At 36.2% G+C, this 21,769-nt stretch overlaps 1 protein-coding gene across 1 annotated transcript in view; it reads left to right on the plus strand.

The window, feature by feature from the left end:
* The window catches only part of TRPC3 (transient receptor potential cation channel subfamily C member 3), an 84,598-nt gene extending 64,069 nt beyond the window's left edge, over positions 1-20,529 (plus strand). The window contains exons 11-12 of the mRNA XM_022596334.3: positions 11,068-11,143; positions 13,858-20,529. Coding sequence (XP_022452042.1) covers positions 11,068-11,143; positions 13,858-14,000 — 219 coding nt within the window. The 3' untranslated portion in view covers positions 14,001-20,529. The remainder of the gene's footprint in view (positions 1-11,067; positions 11,144-13,857) is intronic.
* The last annotated feature ends 1,240 nt before the right edge of the window (positions 20,530-21,769 follow it).

A 21,769-nucleotide genomic window follows, 5' to 3' on the forward strand; every position in this document is an offset into this window, starting at 1 on the left:
TTATATATCATTTCCTACTTTGACTTACCATATTTTCCTTGTGCTCTTATTTTGAAGACATGATTGGTCCCTATTTTTAAAAGATTATGTTTCAATAATGGCATTATGTGTTTTCATCTCTTCTTTAGCATTTTTCTAGTGAGTGTTCTCTATTTGCTATTTGTTAGTTTCCTTTTTTCTTGGACTGTCTTAGTATATATGTTTTATAGATTCCTTACTGACTATTACTCAGTTTTGAATGAAGTAAGTTCTTCTCGGACCAGCTGCTTTCAGGAGGTTGGAGTGGGGCCAGAGAATTCCAGGGCCCCCATCCCGGCTAGTAGGAATTTGCCTTTAGGCACAGCATTGTATATGTGAGTTCAACTTATTCTTTATTATCTCTTGTCAAAAATAGCACTGCAGGATTGTTCACAAGGCAGACTCTCCCTCTCCACCTCACTCACAAAGTACTTCTAGCAATTATGGCTTTTCTTTATAATTTCTCCTTCAGCCCTATAATTCTAAGCTTCTGTAGCCTTTGTATCAAAAGGTCAAGGACATTCTCAGCCATGAATGTCTGCTCTTGGCATTTCTCCATATCCCCATTTGACCTTTACATATAACCTTTCTAAAAAAGAATGTGGATTCCTCTAAGTCTCATTAATGAGGGAGTTAGTGTTTCTGTTTCCTATTCTCCTTATTGCTTTTGAGTGATTTAGAAGAAGTGGAGAAACTTCTAAGTATATTGTTAAATTGAAAATGGCTATGCCTCCGCATGAGATGATCCTTGCTAAATGCCTAGAGACTCCAGAATCCTGTATATTTCGTATTTTCTAAAGAGAAGAATTCCCTACGCCTGTGGCATAGTCTTCCGTAGCTCCCCAAAAGTGATAGCAGAAAAAGAGAAACTGAGGGAAAAAGTCTCAATCAGCTATATATACACCAAACTTCATATAAATGTCTTGATTACATTTAGATAAAAATCTACCTGTTATGAACTCCATGAGTGATAACACTTGGTTTATTTGTTATGAATTTTTGTTTCATGTAGTGTGATTATGTGATTTACCTTAAAGAAATTCCAAATCTTAATCTGCTAAATGGGGATTTTTTCCTTCAAAGGGGTGACCTTTGGAATACACTAATTCTAATGGTTTATATCACAGATCAGAATATTTTTGGAATATCTCTAAAGAGTTATGTCTATAATTAGTTTATAAGACACAAAAAAGTGCTTTGTTACTTTCTCAGTCCTGAACTCAGCTAATCATTCACCTTATTAACAAGACAGTGCCATCTGACTTCACATTTTTTCAAAAATAGTTACATCCTGGGACTTCCCCGGCGGTTCAGTGGTTAAGATTCTGCGCTTCCACTGCAGGGGGCACAAGTTTGATCCCTGGTTGGGGAACTAGGATCCCACAAGCCGCAGGGCTCGGCAAAAAAAAATAGTTACATCCACCTTCAAAAATTATGTAGCCATCACCAATCAGGTCATCATCTTACATGTTTTACATTCAAATGAATGTTTCCTCTCCATGACAATTACTTCAAAGACAGAGATTCAGATGTGTCTCAAAGGGCAACAAAGGAAAAATTTTTAGGTGCCTTAATCAATGGCAGTATTATTTATATTAACATTAATTATTACAAGCATGCAGAGGTAATTTTTATGTATATAAAGAATTTTTTTGAAAAACTGGGAATGATTTTTCTGTAGAACATAAAGACTTGGGGGGATAGCTATGATTGAATTCTGCTCATGAATACCTGTGTTAATTCAAGTTAAAAGTACATAGATATGCTAATATGACCTTGAGAAATGAGAATATATCGTAAGCCTCCACAAAAGCTGGGCTTATCTTATCTCTCTGCTCTCCTGTGGCAGCTCTGCTTTAACAACCTTCTTTGGCTTGGGAACACCTCTGGCTCAGATAGTGTTAGACTGTCTTCGGCCCACATGATGGTCTCTGATCTAATTCATGTAGTCTTGATTTTACTGGAAGTACATGGTAATATGAGGAATTCACCTTAAGCTTCATGGCACATTCAGGATATCCTCTGTTATGCATGGTCTTAGGTTGTAAGACTACAAATATACAGTCCATGGCTTCAAGGATCTCTCCACTGGAGTGGAAGGGCAGCATGGAGGTGGAAGGAAGGGAAGGAAAGAAAAAAGTAGGTGAACGTTCATACAACCTTGGGATATGGCTATGTGGTATAAGTGAGATATAAATAAAATGGTATGGGAACCCAGGGAAACCCAGAGGAGGAAAATATTTGAAAGCTGATCAAGTAGAAGAAGACGGAAATCTATTCTCTGTTTCTCCAAAGAACAAAACTTGGACCAGTAGTTAGAAAGTACAATGAAGCGGATTTTGGCTCAATACAAAGGAATTTTTTAACAGCTACAATTGTCCAAAAATAGACCAAACCAACTGTCTGGAAAAAGTAGCAGGGTCTGAATCACAGATGTTTATTCAGAGGCTGTGCAATGGTGATCTGTCAGGGTATGTATGTCACAATGAGTGGTATGAAAAAATGAAAAACACATGATTTCCAAGGACCCTTCCCTCCCTAAAATTCTGCTCTCTACTTCCAAGTTCTTTGTGTTTGTCCAAATGAATCTTATTACCTTATAGTCACACTTTATAGGTTGCTAAAATTCAGATTATAGAATCTACCGATGTCAGTCAAATTTGGCTTCTCTGTAGGAGTAAATGAGGAAATAAATTTAAAAGTATCTGATAGATTACTTAACAATTGTTAGTTGAATTTAAATCAGTAGAAAATAAGCAAGTGAAAAGAAAAGCTTTGATGCTTTTTGGAAAGGCACGGCATACACACATATGCAACCATCCAAATCTCATTCCTTCTCCCAGTCTTAATGGAGGGCTGAGAAATGAACTTGGATTTGTTTGCAAGAGATAATGTTTGAGGTAACTAGGACCAAGCTTTCCACACCTTGGATAGAGAAAATCCGTAGTCCACTCAATAATATTACAATGTCTTCCTTAAACAGTGACTCACATGCTCATATTGAGAAATATGGATAATTTCTGGAAGTCTGTGGAATATGGAAGTTAATTTATAGACTTCTGTTGCATTAGTTAGCAATTTGACCAAGAGGGAAAGAAGATGATTCTGTTATTGATTGATTTAATTTGTGGTACTGGCTTTGATTAAAGAATCCATCAGAAATTGAGGTAAAGATAATATTTTAAATGATACTTTTACTTATTACTCACAAGTTTCATGATCTTTGCCTACAGTACCAGCATTATTAAGATGGGTTAATCAAAATTTTCTTTATAAAAGAAACATAAATGATAATAAGGAATAATAGTTACATTAATTGAGCACCTTTTATGTAATTAACTTGTATTATCTTTTACAAGATAGATGCTAACATTTCCACTACACAGATTGTCACCAAGATTTGATTGCTTGTAAATAACTCAAAACACACTCGAATCCAAGCTATTTGTCCTTGTAGCCCACTTTCTCAACTGCTATACAATACTGCCTTGGGTTCACCAGACAAGCTACCTAATAGAATGGAAATGGCTAAACTTTGCACTTTCTTTGAGCTGCAAATCATTTTGGAATTCACATCAGTTATCTTTCCAACATGAACTAAGGGATGGACAATTACCAGGTAGTGTCATATGTGGGGAAACTGGTTTCAGCCCAATAGCAGGTGTCTTCTTGCCTTTTAGAGAGACTCCAACTTGGTGCAGTGGTAGAAAAGTACATTTAAGCTATAAATATTAAGGTGAACATTTTTGTGGGATGCATGGAAAGCTTAAAACACATCAAATTTAGAAGGGAAAAATTTAAGCCTATAACTACAATTTTCCCTGCGGGTTAAAGATGAAATGGAGATGAATATGCCTTCTTCTTTTCCCTTCAATGAGGGAATTTAATCTGAATAGTTTTGTTCAGGATATTTCTAGGGAACTTGAACACTATATGAATGTTTAAAATATTTTATTTTCCTGTTATTGTCCCTTCTGGCAGTAAATGTAAGTTTTCATAGACTTTCTAAGTGTGGCTTTGAATAATGTTACATAAATGTTTTAGAGTATTATACTAGGGAATATGGGTAGCAGTATCTTAGTCCTCAAACTTTATAAATAATACCAAGAAGAGCTGTCCTTTTCTAAGCAGGAACTATGCTTTTTACATGCATTTGATTATTTAATCTGTACAACTTATTAGTTGAGTTTTATTACCCCCATTTTATAAATGAGGAAATGGAAGCTTAAAGAGTTTAAGCACCTTTAATTCACTCAGCTAGTAAATAAAGGCCTACATTCAAATGCATAGTTTTTTTGTTTTTTTTTTTTGCGGTACACGGGCCTCTCAGTGTTGTGGCCTTTCCCATTGTGGAGCACAGGCTCCGGACGCACAGGCTTAGCGGCCATGGCTCACAGGCCCAGCCACTCCGCGGCATGTGGGATCCTCCTGGACCGGGGCACGAACCCGTGTCCCCTGCATCGGCAGGCGGACTCTCAACCACTGCGCCACCAGGGAAGCCCCTCAAATTCATTGGTTTTTGACTCCAATCTTCTGCCTCACTTAAATTTTTAGAAGTTTCATTTTTTCTGGAGATAGTATTTCTAAATAATGCACTTCTGAATGATACTAAATAAGACCCTTATAAGCCCTGAGTTATTCTCAGTTTCTCTACAACATGAAGTTTTTACAGCTTTGTTTGTAAAAGTGAAAAATATTTGTTTATCATGACTGAATGACTGTTGGCTACTGAAGATGGAATGAATGCCCAGGCTAGCGAGGCACATCGATTTGCTAGGCAGCATTAAAAACCTATTTATAAGAGTATTTTAATTGTTTTTATTTTATTAGATTTTAAATTTTGATTATGGACTATTTCAAACACAGAAAGGTATCACAAAATGTCCTCTTGGACATCTATGTCACTACCATCTTACTTTAATAAATATTAACATTTTGCCATATTCTTTTCGGATCTTTTTTGTAAGGAAATTTTGATACAACTAAAATACCCTTACTCTATTACATTGGCTTTCATCCCTCCCCAGCGATCTTCACTATCTTGAAGTTCTTGTATGTTCTTCCCACGTATACTTTATTATTTACATAAGTATATTCATACCATTATGTATTGATACTAGTTTTATGTGGTTTTGAAATATATATAAATAACATTACATATTCTGGTTTTTTCACTTATCTTTATATTTTTGAGAATTATCTATATTGATACACATATGTCTTGTTTTTCATTCTAACTGCTCTATAATATCCCATTGTATGAATACACAATTTTTGTTTATTCCTCTGTTGATGAAAATTTAGCTTATTTTCCATTTTTGCCTATTATAAATAATGCTGTATTGAACATTCTAGTAAATGTCTCCTTTTGCACATTTGTAAGTGTTTTTCCGGGTTGTGTACCTGGGAGTGGTAATATCAATTTCTATTTCCAGTAACAGGGTATAAGAGTTTCCCAATGTTCTCACAAGAACTTGGTATTATCAGAATTTTTAAATTTTGCAAACTACAAAACAACTCCCCTTTATACTTCAAAAACGTCAGCATCATGAAAGACAAGGAAAGGCCAAGGAGCTGTTCCAGATTAAAGGAGACTGAAGATACATGACATCTAAAAGCAACATGTGATCCTTGATTGGGAAAATGAGACAGAATATAGATTATGTATTAGACAGTTTGATCCATGTTAATTTTTCTAAAGTTTGATCATTGTAGCATGGTTATATATGAGAACATTCTTAGAAGATACTCATGGAAATATTTAGGGTTAAAATGACATGATGTCTGAAAATTATTTTCAAATGCTTTAGCAATATAATCATAATAGACACAGGGAGCAAGATAAAGCAAATGTGGCAAATTTCTAACATTCGTGAATCAAGGTGAAAAGTCTGAAGTCACTTTATTTTACTTTCAACTTTTCTGTGCGTTTGAATTTTTTCAAAAGAAAAACTGTTTGCCAAACGTTTATGTGTGAATTGGTATTAATTTTTTAAATGTACTCTTCTCTGATTACCAATGAGATTGAACATCTTTTCATACATTTGTTGGTCATTCAGTTTTCCTTTCTTGTGAATTTAAATTCTTTTTCCTAATTCTACTTGGCTGTTTGTCTTTACCTTAGTGACTTGTCAAAATTCTATCATGCCCTGGATACTGATTCTTGGTCAGTATGTTTTGCAAGCATCCTCTCTCCCTCTTTGGTTTGTCTTTTAACTTCATGTAATGGTTCACTAAGGAGTCGCAGCCTGTGAATGTATGAAAGTGACTTTGTTTTCAATAATTTCCCACTAACTGTCTTATTTTGAACTCTTCTTTTCCACTGAATGGAGGAGCCCTTTAAAACACCTTGTCAAGGCTCCATAACTTTCCAGTGACTTTGGGTTATTAGAAAGTCTCACGTTTGTAATTAAAGAGATAGTTATGTTTATTTTGAAACTTGAGAATTCCCTGGCAGTCAGTGGTTAGAACTTGGTGCTTTCACTGCTGAGGGCCAGGGTTCAATCCCTGGTGGGGGAACTAAGATCCTGCAGGCCATGCTGCATGGCCAAAAATAAGTAAATAAATAAGTAAATAAATAAAAATTATTGAGTGAGAGAGAGAGAGAGAAAAAGAGAGAGAAAGAGAGAGAGAAACAGAGAAAGAAAGAAAAAGAAAAAGAAAAACTCTCCAAATCAATCTAGCACTCTTCTCCTCCTCACTCCTATAGCACAAGCTAAACCTCTGAAGGTGACTCCAGTGGCTGAAGGCTGTGGTCTGCTTTGTCCACACCTCCTCCTGTTAGCTCTTCTAGGTGTTCATCCTGTGCTATGTGGCGAGGCAAGGGGAAGAAGCTGAAAGGTAAACATTTTTCCCTTGAGTTAACTGCAGATTGCAGTCTCTTCCTTGTTGTTCGTCACTAGTGCTCTAACACTGATCAAATCCTGATGTCCTGCTTGTGGCCGTCACCAAACTGCTACCTGTCTAACTGGGCGGGGGCATGTTTAAAGGGTTTGAGAAGGTGATGCACAGCTCCCTGATGCAGAGATCTGGCTCTCACTTGAGGTGTGGATCTAATTTTCACCTTTCCCATAAGGAGAGCCCATTGTCCAAGCCCCATTTATTGAAAAGATTTTCGTTTTCCACTGCTGTGTATTCTACCCAACATAGTGGAAATTTGTCTCTGTTTGTCAAATATTGAGAGTACAGGTTGACCCAATGGCTCTTCCTCTCTTATCACAGTTCTTTTTCCTTTCTGACTAAATTACCAGGATCAGGCCAGCAAGCCTGCTAGAACAGCCATCTAATTGGAAGCAGGATGCCAGGCTCCCTTTCGTACAGGCAACCCTAAACTTTACATTGCCTTGGATTTCCTTCTTCCCTTCACTTCTAGGAGGCGGGCTGCACCTTCTTCCTTCCACACAGGTAAGGGAGAGAATAACCTCTCTCCCCGCAAAGCCCATGATCCCTCCCATGTCTCACTCTCTTTCCTAATGTGAGGTGAGGAGAAAGTAGTTGGTAAGTTCAATACTGGTCTAGTGAGTCTCAGTAAGCCCTGAGGGGAGGTGGATGGCTCCAGCTGCAGGGGCCAACGTGGTCTTAGACCATGGTGGCTGACCTGGTACTTAGCATCCTTTTTCATCAGTCTTGGGTTTATCAACAATTCCAGGACAGCAGGAAAAATCCCATCTGACATAAGATTACATGTTATTGATATTCTTCCTTGTATGAAAGTTTTAAATTGTCCTAATATGGTCAGATGTATCAACATTTTCCTTATGGCTTATCCTTTCTGTTAGCTTTCTCAAGAAACATTACCATATTCCTTTCAAAGTTTTTGCTTTTCACATTTAGATTTTTCGTGCATTTGGCTCTCTTCTTTAATATATGGTGTGAGGAAGGTCTAATTTTAACTTTCCCTGTAAGGATAGTCCATTGTCTAGGCCCTATTTGTTGAGCAGTCTTTTCTTTCCCACTGATTTGTATTACCGCCTTTCAAGCTGCTTTTCACTGATAAACACTTCGTTGTTTTTTCTTTCTATAGGAATATGCCTGCATTGTCCCCAAAACTTAATTATATCCCACCCACAGTGAATTGTCCCAGTGAGGTTTCGTTGGAGCAGGGATTGTATTCACTGTTGCATCTCCAGTGCCTAGTATGATACCTGGCACAGAGCTGGCGCTCACTAAAAATATTTGGTGAATGAATGAATGAGTCCTGCCTAAGGTCTGTCCTGGGGTCCAGATTCCACACAGCTCAACAAGTTTTATACATATTTTATTATGACTGATAAAATGGGCTTTTCCTTTTTGATAGCATGGGCTCCCTCTCAATCTGTCATTATTCTCTGAGACAGACATTTTGAATTATCCTAGATTTCTCCTTTTTACTTGACCTTGGCATCTAGTGGGTCACTTTGGTTCATAATTCATACTTTCTTAAAACTGAGGTACATTTTCCACCCTCACTATATCTGCATTTCAGTTAGAACTTTTTTTTCTTTTCTTTATTGTGTTTTTAATGCTTGATATATGCACAAGAATATGTGCAGCACGTCAATTATGAAGTATAATTACATGCATACCTAGGAAGCCACCACTTCCATGAGAGGGATAACATTATCTGTCCACTGCCTCTGCATGGGTGCCCCTCCCTAGGCCACACCCTTGCCTCCACCTAAGGGGTAGTCACTATCTGGAAGTCTGGGTTTCTCATCCTCTGGCTTTGGCTTTCTTTTCAAATATAGGTTTATCACAAATACAGATAGTCCTAAAAATGCATTATGTGGATTTACTTTTATTTAGTAACCTTATAAGGATAGTTTCATACTTTGTGAAGTCTGCAACTTGAATTTGTCATTCAACATTTATGCTTCTAAGATTCATCCATACTGTTGTGTGTGGCCATGGTTCATTAACTGCATTAATTAATTTCATTAGTGAACAGAATGACATTACACTGTGTAACATACCATGATTTATTTGTCTGTTCTTCTGTTGGTATTTGTTTGGACTGTTTCCAGGTTTTTTGCTGTCTCAGACAAGATTGCTATAAACCTTGTCTATGTCTGTCTCTTGGTCCACATGTGCTAAGTTTCTCTAGGGCCTATACCAAGGAGTGGCCTTTCTGAGTGAAAGGATGTGCAAGTGTCCAACTTTAAAAGATAATGCCAAATTGATAGGGGATTAAGAGGTACAGACTACTATGAATAAAATAAGCGGCAAGGATATATTGTACAGCAGAGGGAAAGATAGCCATTGTTTTATAACAACTTTAACTGGCGTGTACTCTATAAGAATATTGAATCACTGTGTTGTACACCTGAAACTAATATAATGTTGTAAATCAGCTGTACTTCAATTACAAAAAGATAATGCCGACTTGTTTTTCAAAGTGGTCTACTGTACTTGTACTCATGCCAGTGAAGTACAAAAGTCCCATTGATCCATATCCTTTCCAACACTTGGCATTATAAGATTTATTAATTTTTCCCTTTTCAGATATAAAATTGTATCAATTTTTTCCAGTTTTATTGAGATATAATTAACATACAGCACTGTATAAGTTTAAGGTATACAGCATAATGATTTGACTTACATACATCATGAGATGATTATCATAATAAGTTCAGTGAACATCAGTCATCTCATATAGATACAAAATTAAACAAATGGAAAAAAAAATTTTTCTTGTGATGAGAATGCTTTGGATTTACTCTCTTACCAACTCTCATATATAACATAAAAGAGTGTTAATTGTATTTATCATGTTGTACATTACATCCCTAGTACTTATTTATCTTATAATGAAGTTTGTACCATTTGACTGCCTTCATCCAATTCCCCTCCCCACCCCCATGTATCTCCTTTTAATTGTAATTTGTATTTCCCCAAGAAAAGATTTTGAGATTGTTTTATATACATGTTGGCCATTCACAATTCCATTTCAGTAAGTACCTGTTTGTCTTTTGCCCATTTTTCTATTGGATTATTTGAGTTTTTCTTATTAAAGTTCCTCATATATCTTGGATCCAAATTCTTTACCAGTTGTAAGTATCATCAACATTTTCTCCCAGTGTGTGGCTTGCCTTTTTACTTTCTTTATGGTACCTTTATAAACAGAAGTTTTAATGAAGTTTTAATTGTAATGAAGTTGAGTTTATAAATCTGAAAAGTAGAAATTATAATAGAATTATAATTATAGTAGAAATACTATAATTAGAATTTTTATCTTGTTTAAAAAACATCCAGTTGTACACTGAATTTATAAATATATTCTCCTATACTTCCTTTTAAAGGATTTAAAAGCTTTGTCTTTCATATTTAAGATGCATGTAGAGTTCCTTTTTTTGCGCATGGTATGAAGTAGGGCTCCAATTTAATTTTTTCCGTATGGTAAATAATTATCTTGTAAGAGCATTTATTTAGTTTGAAATATATTCACAATATATATTGCTATGAGAGGAAAACATAATATAACAGAATATATGGTATTTAGACAACATAAAATGTAATACATATAGTAATTAGTATATATACAAAATTTTAAGATATTGGAAAGACATACACTAAAATAACAACAATGATTATCTTTGGACGGTGGGATAATTGATGATATTCATTTATTGTTTAGTTCTCTGTATTTTCCAAATTCTCCATATTGAGCATATACTTATGTATTTTTTAAACAATGAGAAATAAGGTAGTATCTATAGATGATAATTTAGTGTCAACGCACCTTAAAGAGAAATCATTATTTGAAAGAGAAGCCATGAATTGAAGTCTTTCAGCTTAACTTCTTTTGAAGCTTCTTGCATCCCTGGAGTGGGGTGGCAGTGAGGGTGAATGAAGCCTGGGTCAGGGCAATGTTTGTGGATCATGCAGTAAAACTCAGTACAAGGTGAAAAGTGATGAGGTTCTGAAATCTGGGTGAGTCTTCTGTAAATAGTTACATACAGCTTCTCTCCCCTGAGTTCTTTGCTTTACAGGTATGTAAGGCTCTTTGGGAAATAGGATCCAGATTACTTATGTGTATCATTGGTGATACATTTTTTTTTTTTGACCCAACAGCAGATAATGAAAAGACTTATAAAGCGGTATGTTTTGAAAGCACAAGTAGACAAAGAAAATGATGAAGTTAATGAAGGTAAGCACCTTCAACTTGAGAAACATCCTTTTACAACTAATTTAATAAACTTGGAAAACTTCATATTGAAGGATACTTTAAAAATCCAATATGGGAGAGTAAAAAATGAAAGTAAAAGTCAACCAGAAATAACTATTGTTAGTACAATTCCTTCTTACCCTGCTTTCAAAAAAAAAAAAAAAAGAAAACAAATTTAAGTTGATTTTGGAGTTGCCTTGTATTTTGACTCATCATAATATATCAAAGCAAGACTAAGCCACTTAATCCCAGTAGGAAAGACGGGGGCATTACTGATTTCAGTACAAAGCATTTTAATAATAAATTAAAATTAAAACGTGTGAAAAAGAAAAAAAAAATCCAATCTCAGGTAACTGTTTGGGTTCCTCCAAGATTGACAGGAGAATCTTACGCTACATTTCTAAAACTCTTTCTTTTTAAAGAAAGTTACTTAAATTGTCAATCAGAGACAGTTTATCACTACAGAATGCCCTGATTTCTTAGAATGTAAAGTCTGCCATCTTTCTGGGAGTTTTTAATCCCTATTACATAAGTAGTCTGTAGTTTCACTTCTGTTTCAGGGAGTTCACATTGAGTGTTAACATTTTTCCAGTGATGCAGGTAAAATAACGTTGGCTCAAACAGAATCCACATTTCTTCAGAAAAATCTTTACTCTGTTGTCCAGAAAGAAATCTCTATCCCATTTTTCTCATCTGGTGTTTCTCTTTTGCCTTTCACTTTTCTTCTTGGCACCTGTTTTCCAGGCGTATCCTAGGCAGCATGTCTGTCTGGACTATAACACTTTTTCATCAAAGGCTGGGATATAAGACAAAGTACAGGTCCAGAGATGGAAAGAATTCAACCAGGGAGAAATAAGTTGCCGTAAAAATAGAAACTCTAGCTTTCAACACCAGTGAGATGCTACTAGATAGAGCTACGCTGATAAGAAAAGGCTAAGCTAAACTGTTGAGCTTTGAAGCCATTACTTGATTAATACAAGGAATCTCTTACAAATCTGAGTCAATACAATGGCATGTGTTTGTAGAAATCTAAGAATGTGTGATTGGAAACCAGCAAAAACCCCATCGTGGTGACCTAGAAACAGTCTCAGAGAGACAGGATTGGAATTGAGTTTTAGTTTAGAAAGCAGAAACCTTATCTGTTGTACCATAACCTCCCTGAAAACAAACAAAAAACTAAGTGAAGGGGGCAATGGGCCACCATGACAGCATCAAAAACAAGGAGTCATCTTCCAAGTCCTTTTATACAAAAGAGGAAAGTGAGTTAAGGAAAATTTGGAGTTTTGAACAAAGTTCTAACTAAGAAAGTATATCATATAATTTAACCTGTTCACTGAACACATGAAGAAGCTAAATTCCAAAGAGGTTGAGTAATTTGTGTTTCCTGTGTTGGCAAACTAAGTACAACACTTAGTGTGTAGGCTTCCCATAACTCAAAAACAAGGAAGAAGAATGTAGTAGTAGGGAGGTGAAAGGGGGCCCACTGGGCTTATGGCCCAAATATGATATTAAATGCTGTGAGAATCCATTTCTTCCACCAAAGACTGGCCTCGCGATTTTGAATTTGATCAGTTTATTTCCTCTACGTTGCCAAATGTGAAAGGAAAAGCCCCCCCCACCTTTTTTTTGCCACAAAAAGAATCAAATGTTTTGTGTGTATTCTTGAGGAAGAGCTAGAATTCTTTAAAATAAAAGGTTCTGACGTTTATATAATAAAAGAACATAGATTATACTTTAAAGCATCGTAAAGATACCAGAAAATATCATGAAAGATATGTTTTACATATGATTCTATTATAGAAAGCTATTAAAGTACCAGTGATTTAAAGAATCATTTCCTGGATTCAAGATAAATTCATGCCCCAAGGTTTACCTTTCAAGGTCAATGGCTTATCTACATTACAATTATTTGCAAGAGAATCCAGTTATTAATTGCAATCTACACATGCTCAAAGTATTACCAAGCTAAATTATGGGAATAGTTGTGTTTTAATAGCCAGAAGTTTCCTATGGAGACTTCTGCGTATGTAAACATTGCCAGTGGTACCACATCTAAACTCCTTAATTTCACCATTGCTTCTTATTTCCTTATACATCATCCCCTGTGCCACAGAAACTAATTTGTTTGTTCCTTAGCTCCATGTTCATTGCCATTGCCTTCCCTAAGAAATACCCCTACCCTTTTTCCTTCCTTTCCCTTACTTCAAACTTGACCTCAGTTTACTTCTTACGTGTGAGTATTTGCCTGTTATATAGATTGATTCATTTTTAGAAATGTTTCATTTTGCTAGGATTCCCTTCCAGCCTAGCAATGGGAGATGATCCATATAGGTGTCAACCCTTATGGCTCAGGGAACCAGACAAACTCCCTGAAGATAGAAAGGAGATACTCTGATTATAGACCAGTTAACAGAGAAATCACCCTGTGTTAAAAATTGGCTGAGCCACAGGACAATAGTTTAGCTGAGTTGTACTTTTAAAACATAGCTGAACCACTTTTTATAGCTTTTTTTTTCAAAAGCCAGTACATTTCTAAAGGCAGACATTCCTTAAACATTCTAAAGGAAAACACCTGAAGTAACTATGTTGGAGATGTTATGAGACAAATGCATTCATGTATAAATTTCACTCTTTGTTTTTTTCTAAATACGAAGGGCAAATTACCAATTATATGTTTTTTAATACAAATACCGTAGGTGAATTAAAAGAAATCAAGCAAGATATCTCCAGCCTTCGCTATGAACTTTTGGAGGACAAGAGCCAAGCGACTGAGGAATTAGCCATTCTAATTCATAAACTCAGTGAGAAACTGAATCCCAGCGTGCTGAGATGTGAATGATTCAGTAACCTGGAATTATGGCTTTGACTGTAGCACAAATGTGGGCAATAATATTTCTAAGTATGAAATACTTGAAAAACTATGATGTAAATTTTTAGTATTAACTACCTTTATCATGTGAATCTTTAAAAGTTAGGTCTTAATGATTTTACTGTTTTATCACATGCAAATGGTCTTCATTTTAATTGTCTGCCTTGACATTACAAACAATGACGTGCCATTGTATTTAAAGGCCCAATATTACTACATTATTGATATTTTTGTCCATTTTAGAATAAACTGTATGTCTTTGCACTACCTGTTTGCCTCTAAGAGACTGTAAGCTCCTTGGGGACAGGGACCATGTCTTATTCATCTTTGTGTCTCCAGCATCTAGTACAGTGCCTGGTACATAGTAGGTGCTCAATAAATGTTTCAAAACCAACTGAACTGAACTGCCAACGAAATACAAATAAAAATTAAAAGGCCATCACTATGTAGCATATCTTCCCTTGTCCAAGTGCTAAAGAGATTTTTTTTTTGAAAAATATAAACTGAAAAAATTTTACAAGCAGCTATGACTTGGTCAGATTTTCTTAGAATTTTTGACATCACTGATAATCCTAGAACCTTTGAGCCCTGAATGAAGAATTTCACAATGAAATGGGTTAATAGAAAATATAATTACATTACATATTTGTTTCATAGAATTGTTCAAAACAACACATTAAAGATTTTTCTAAAGTATATACTTTTTGCTTACTGTCTTAGATTTTCATTTGGTTTTTTTCAGTAATGTGACTTTAGTCAGTGGGGTGGTGAATTTTGTAAAGTCGGGGGTTATGCAGCATTGTTAGTTTGTTATAACCTCCTAATTTCTGCCTCTGATGCTTTAATGCTAAATAAGTTATCAACAACTGACTTCATATCTTGCCTGTTAGCTCCACTCTGAGTTTTGGAGGGTATGCTGTGGGGAGGAATAGGAAGGAGCAATGGCTGTGTACCTGGAAAGCCATGTCCAAGCATCACCAGGTGTGTTTCATTTTCCTTTGAGGCATCTCTTGCCATCATTGCTTACGATGATTGACATCCTTTTCCTTATCAAGACATTTCACTTACACTTGCTACACAAAATAGATTGTGATGTATGTGTATGACTTACTATATAACTGAGCTGAACGCTGGTAATATCCACAACGCTTCATGACTTTACTAGGAAAGGGGATGCAGACTGGTAAGTTCCCTCCTCTCTTCACAGACCATAAAACGTCAAAGTATTTTTTTTAACCAGCTAGGTTTAAAGCATAGAGTTATGCTTACCGTCCTAATTCTCTTCAGTCTGTTCCTCTCAAATCTTACCAGAATACAAATTATGATCATAGGTTCTAAAAGCCAATTACATACATAATACTTTGAGTCATTGCTATCACACAGGAAGGCTTTCTAGACATGAAGACAAAAATGAACAAAATGAAGACAAAAATGAACATTAAATGGAACTACATAAAGCTCTTTAAAGATTATTTCTTAATTTCTACTTTTGAGGACTTAATTAAGAAAAGAACTTTATACATTTTTTGCTACCATTGTAGGATATTTCATTAGCTTTTGTGCTATGCTAATAGTATTTTGTCTTAAACATTGTTCAAACTTTATGTATTTTATGTTATACCTCAGAACAGAATAAAATACTGAATTTTTCATTGTTATATGTTACTATACTTTATATTACTACAGTAAAGATATGGAGTGTCCATAATAGACAACACTTTCAGTCTTATACATAGTATTGTCTAGGATTCCAAGTGTGGGTATTTTTGCTTACAGCTATGGAGCAGAATAATAAATAATATTTTTGATTGGGGTTGGAAAAATGTTGAATGTAAAAGTGTTAAAAGCAGCTAGTTTAGGATTCTTGGAGTCTTGAGTGAAGATAAAACTCATGTCATCTATGCCATGTGAGTACATACATCTTTTCAGTCCATACCTTTCACAACTCTAGAGCTCTCAACGTAGGTTTTTTTCTCCTTTATTTACTATGCTTGTGTAAAACTAGTATGTTTTTGATATTTCACATTTTTTCTTTTTTTATAGTTTCTGGGTGGTAGTCCAGAGGAAGATGTGATACCAAGGTGTGGTAGATGCTATTGATACTATGGATGCCCTGCCCAGATTGCCTTGAATGGACCAAGGCATGCATCTCTCAGATCCTGAGTGTTGGCTCCTTAACAGTTCCCAGCTATCCTGTTCCCCAGGAAATTGCCCTCAGCTGAAAGAAAGCAGCCCTGTCCTGGTCTGGTTGTTATGACCTCCCCTCCTCACACCAATAAACGACCAACTGGCGTGGTCGCACAAAAAGCTGTCCCCTTGTGTCAAGGTAGGGCCAACTCTTTTGGTGCAATTCATGTTTCAGAGCTCTGGATAGGATTAGGCTGCAGCTAGACTCCAGCTGAGACCAAATCTTTTCTTAGCTTCTTCCCTGTTTTATCCTTCCTCCCTCCCTCCCTTTCTCCTGAGAGCATCCCCTCAATAAATCACCACATCCAAATCTTGTTAGAATTTGCGTCTAGGGAACCACCCTAAGAGGTAGGTATTACTGTGGTAACTTAAGGGTGAGGTGAAGATTAGTTTAGAGGATTATGTGAGAATTAATACTTCTTTGAGGTTAATGATAGGCCTGGGCCACCAAGTCCTTGACCCACTTACTATTGTAACAGTCACATTGGGCTTAAAAGTAAAGCTCAAAGAAGTTGGTGGGGCAACTTGGAGAAGGGAACACTTTAACAGGACCAAAAGCAACTTGTCTAGCAAAAGACATTTAGGTGCTTATGATTGATTACAGGACTATCAAAGTCCAATATCTCCTACTTTGTGACCTCTTTGCTATGCTTAGTTTTTTCCTCTGTTACAGATAAGATCAAGGAAAGGAGGCAACACTCAACTGGCTTCTTAGGCTTATTGTTTAAAAAGTTTGGCACTTTGTAAGTGCTTGCTGTATTAAACTTACTGAGGACCCTTGACTTGCTGGAATTCACAATATGTTGAGAACCTTGGATTCATAGACTTGAAATAAAAGAAGGGACTATGCAAAATAGTATCCAGTGTCTTCAAAAAGTTCTGTGCACTACTGAAACTTAGAAATGACATAAATATGTTGTGATTATTAAAAGCAAAGTTAGGGAATTCCCTGGTGGTCCAGTGGTTAGGACTCCACGCTTGCTTTCACTGCTGAGGGCTGGGTTTGATCCCTGGTCAGGGAAATAAGATTCCACAAGCCACACTGCTCCAAGCAAAAAAAAAAAGCAAAGTTAGTATAATTTAGGATAATTCTCTTTCCCCATCATGTCCAACATATTTCAATTCAAATGTGTAAACCAAATGAGAGCAGCTTTTGTAAATGGGATGGTAAAGTGTCATATGGCCAATGTCTAAAGGAAACTGAAGCCGCATTAATTGTTAATTGTGTGGCCTGAAACAAATCACTTAACTTCTCTGGTCTCATACATTGTCCAGTCAAACAGGGTTATGCTACACCAGGGGTTCCTGGTCTCTGGGCATTGTAGAGGTGTTTCAGAAGGTTAATATCATCTTCCAAGCTGGTAATGATCTCTGTTTCCATATCTTGCTTTTATTTAAAGTCAGCCTAAAAGGGCTATTTATTATTTTTCTTTTTTCTTTTTCCATTGTATGTTTCTTTTTTCTTTTAAAACAAGAGTTTGAGAGTTTCCAAATTGGTACCACATATTAGTGGAGACCGATATGTATACTCATGACTCAGTCACTCAGCCAACCACCTCTAGCTGTGTTGATGGTTTTAACACAGTTAATGAATAATGAATTTAATGCTCCTATTCTTAGTAATGAGTTCTTTAATTTATGCTTACAATGATTGCTTTAAGACCACAACATAAGGTTATAAGTTACTGAAGTGCATGGTAATTCAGTAAATTTGTCTCATGGCAATTTTTATCACATCTGAGATGCAATCATCTGGGGTTTTGTTGTGTTGTGTTGTATTTGGGGGTTTTGTTTTGTTTTGGCTTTTATTTTTTTTTGATGTAGCACACCAAGATGTCGCAACTACCTTAAGACATGTTTAAAAAGAGAAAATATAGTGGCAATTTTGTCTAACTTTGTATTTCATTTATTGTGAATAAAAACTCCCCACCCTGCTAATTATTTGAGAAGTGCTTAAAATTAGTAGTTTGAAACCTTTGCTCATCATTTTGAAACAGAACACAGTACTTAAAAATAAAAAATACATCCCCTGCCTTTTCTAGATGCAGAATGAAAGAATTCCAAGTAACATATCATACAAGCTCTTTTTATTTATTTTTGATAATATGTCATAGCCTCATTTCTATGTTTTAAAAGTTGATCTTCAGGACTTCCCTGGTGGCAAAGTGGTTAGGAATCTGCCTGCCAGTGCAGGGGACACAGGTTCGAGCCCTGGTCTGGGAGGATCCCACATGCCACGGAGCACTAAGCCCGTGCACCACAACTACTGAGCCTGCATGCCTAGAGCCCGTGCTCCTCAACAAGAGAAGCCATGACAATGAGAAGCCCGCGCACCACAGTGAAGACCCAACGCAACCAAAAATAAATATCAAATAATAAATAAATTTTTTTAAAAAGTTGATCTTCAAAAGAAAACCTCTCATCTTTTACACAATTAACTGAATGTGAAATAAACAGCGGGCATCACTTCTTAAATGGAAAATAAGCATTGCCAGCCTATGTTTTTATTACAAATATTATAAATATTGTATAAAGATGAATTCTATAATGCCACCTTAATTAAATAGCAATCTAAATACCTTTTCTTTAAAGTTACATTTATATGCAAAAATTACACAAAATTAATTGCAAAACCACACAATGAAAAAATTAAGTTATTATTAAAATTCCTAAGAGCTTTGAAGGATTATATACTACTATGAAAATAGTTTGTGAATCCAAAAGGGAAAACATTGAATTAATGTTTTCTAAGATTTCACCCAGTCCTGGAATACTATAAATACTTCCCAAGCATCATTTTTAAAAAGATAATGTCTGCCCACTTCACCAGGTTTTTGACATTTTGATGGTTTGTTTGTTATAATACAAAAACATAACAATATTGATATCGGTACCATTTTCCTTAAATTGTTAACATGCACTGCCAGGACCTAAAAAGGGAAACAAGAAAATAGACGGTGGGAAGATTCGGTACTCACCGTCTTAGAATACCCTTTATCAGAAGCTTGCAATCACTGGGACAGCGGATTGCGTACTTTGGAAACTATGCCCAGTTAAACAGATGACTCTTAAACACCTTACGGAAAACAAGAAAACAGGAGGAGAAGCTCATAATTCTTCAATTTATAACCGACTAAAGTTATTTTGGTATATTTCTTAACAGTCTTTTCCTATAATTGAAGTCATAGTATACACACAATTTGATATTCTTTTAAAATTGTCCTGAGCACTTTCCACATTGCTATACAGCCTTCATTATTTTCACTTTCAATGGCTGCATAATAGCCCGGAAAGTGGAGGGATGCAATACTCCCCTACTATTGGACACGTAGGTTCCTACTTTAAATAATGCCTCGATCATGGCTTCTAACCTATTTTGTGTTGTTTTCATAGACTAAATATCCAGAATTGGGGTTATAGGTTAAAAATATCACCACATAATTTATAGATTTGGATATACATTACTAAGTTGCTTTTGAAAAGGGTTTTTATTACTAGTTTAAAGCATCATGGATGATGAGCACATGCTCTCTCTACAGCATATAGTGGTATCATTTAAATTTATTTTCTAATTTGAAAGGCAAAAAAGGTATCTTGCTTTAATATTATTGATTACAAGTGAAGGTAACAAATTTTTATATGTTTGTTCAGTAGCCACCTTTTTTGTGTATTGTCTGTTCATGTTTTTCTTATTGGAATAATTATATTTCTTTTTTAAATATTTGTATGAACTGTTTATTAAGATACTAACTACACATATTTCTCCTAAATTTTTTTTTTATAAATGTATTTATTTATTTGGGGGCTGCATTCGGTCTTCATTGCTGTGCGCGGGCTTTCTCTAGTTGCATTGAGCAAGGGGCTACTCTTTGTTGCGGTGCGCTGGCTTCTCATTGCGGTGGCTTCTCTTGTTCTGGAGCACAGGCTCTAGGCGTGCGGGCTTTAGTAGTTGTGGCACGTGGGCTCAATAGTTGTGGCACATGGGCTCAGTAGTTGTGGCACATGGGCTCAGTAGTTGTGGCACACGGGCTTTGTCGCTCTGTGGCATGTGGGATCTTCCTGGACCAGGGCTCGAACCTGTGTCCCCTGCATTGGCAGGCAGATTCTTAACCACTGCGCCACCAGGGAAGTCCTAAATTTTTTTGTTTTAAAATTTTTGTGACATATTGAAATGTCTAATCTTTGTTTTTTATATCTGTTTTTTCTTTGTGGTTTCTTCTATTCTTTTTAAGATGAAACAAATTCCTTTCTGTTATGGGCTGAATTGTGCCTCCCCCCCACCCCCAGCCCCCGCCAAATTCATATGTTGAAATCCTAATCCCCAGTACCTCAGAATGTGACTGTATTTGGAGAAAGGACCTTTAAAGAAATAATTAAGTTAAAGTTAGGTCACTAGGGTGGGCCTTTATCCTGCATGACTGATGGCCTTATTACAGGAGGAGATTAGGACACAGATGAACACAGAGGGAAGACCATATGAAGAAACAGGGAGAAGATGGCCATCTACACACCCAGGAGAAATGCCTCGGAGGATTTGTTCGGTTCCCTGCTGACAACTTGATTTTGTAATCCTAGCCTGTGAGATCATACAAGAAAATAAATTTCTGTTGTCTAAGCCACTCAGTTTGTACTACTTTATTATAGTGGCTCTATCTAACTAATACACCTTCCAACCCCCTAAATTCCATAAAATTCTATTACAATTCTATTTTATCTCCTCTATGGCTTTATTTTTTCAATTTACTTCTAAAATTTATATGTATTTTTGTGGAGTCTAAATGGGTATTTTCTCCAAATTTCTACACAGCTAAACCATCTTCAGGCATTGTTGTCTATTTCAATACTGAGTTATTTTGGCCTCAGCAAAAGAATTGTCTGGAGCTTCCCTGTTGGTGCAGTGGTTAAGAATCCGCCTGCCAATGCAGGGGACAAGGGTTCGAGCCCTGGTCCGGGAAGATCCCACATGCTGCGGAACAAATAAGCCTGTGCGCCACAACTACTGAGCCTGTGCTCTAGAGCCCGCGAGCCACAACTACTGAGCCCGTGTGCCACAACTACTGAAGCCCGCATGCCTAGAGCCCGTGCTCCACAACAAGAGAAGCCACTGCAATGAGAAGCCCGCTGCACTGCAACGAAGAGTAGCCCCCACCCTCTGCAACTAGAGAAAGCCCGCATGCAGCAACGAAGACCCAAGACAGCCAAAAATAAAATTTAAATAAAAAATTAAAAAAAAAAGAATTGTCTGGAATATCCTGGGACCTAGGCAAAACTTTCTCAGATCTCTGTGTAGGAAGTAATTTCTTTTCTTAAGAACCTCTTCTCAGATATGGGAACATATGTATATGTATAACTGATTCACTTTGTTATAAAGCAGAAACTAACACACCATTGTAAAGCAATTATACCCCAATAAAGATGTTAAAAAAAAAAAAAGAACCTCTTCTCAAGGGCTTAATTCTTGTTTCACAAACATTTGTGAACTCTCCCCTAGTTGACCACAGAAATCATTTGTGAACTCTCCCCAGTAGACCACAGAAACCACTTACTCATCT

This window comes from Delphinapterus leucas, chromosome 5, assembly GCF_059928025.1.
Source record: "Delphinapterus leucas isolate spDelLeu-1000000601 "Yukka" chromosome 5, BTC_Dleu_Yukka2, whole genome shotgun sequence".
Classification (NCBI taxonomy): domain Eukaryota; kingdom Metazoa; phylum Chordata; class Mammalia; order Artiodactyla; family Monodontidae; genus Delphinapterus; species Delphinapterus leucas.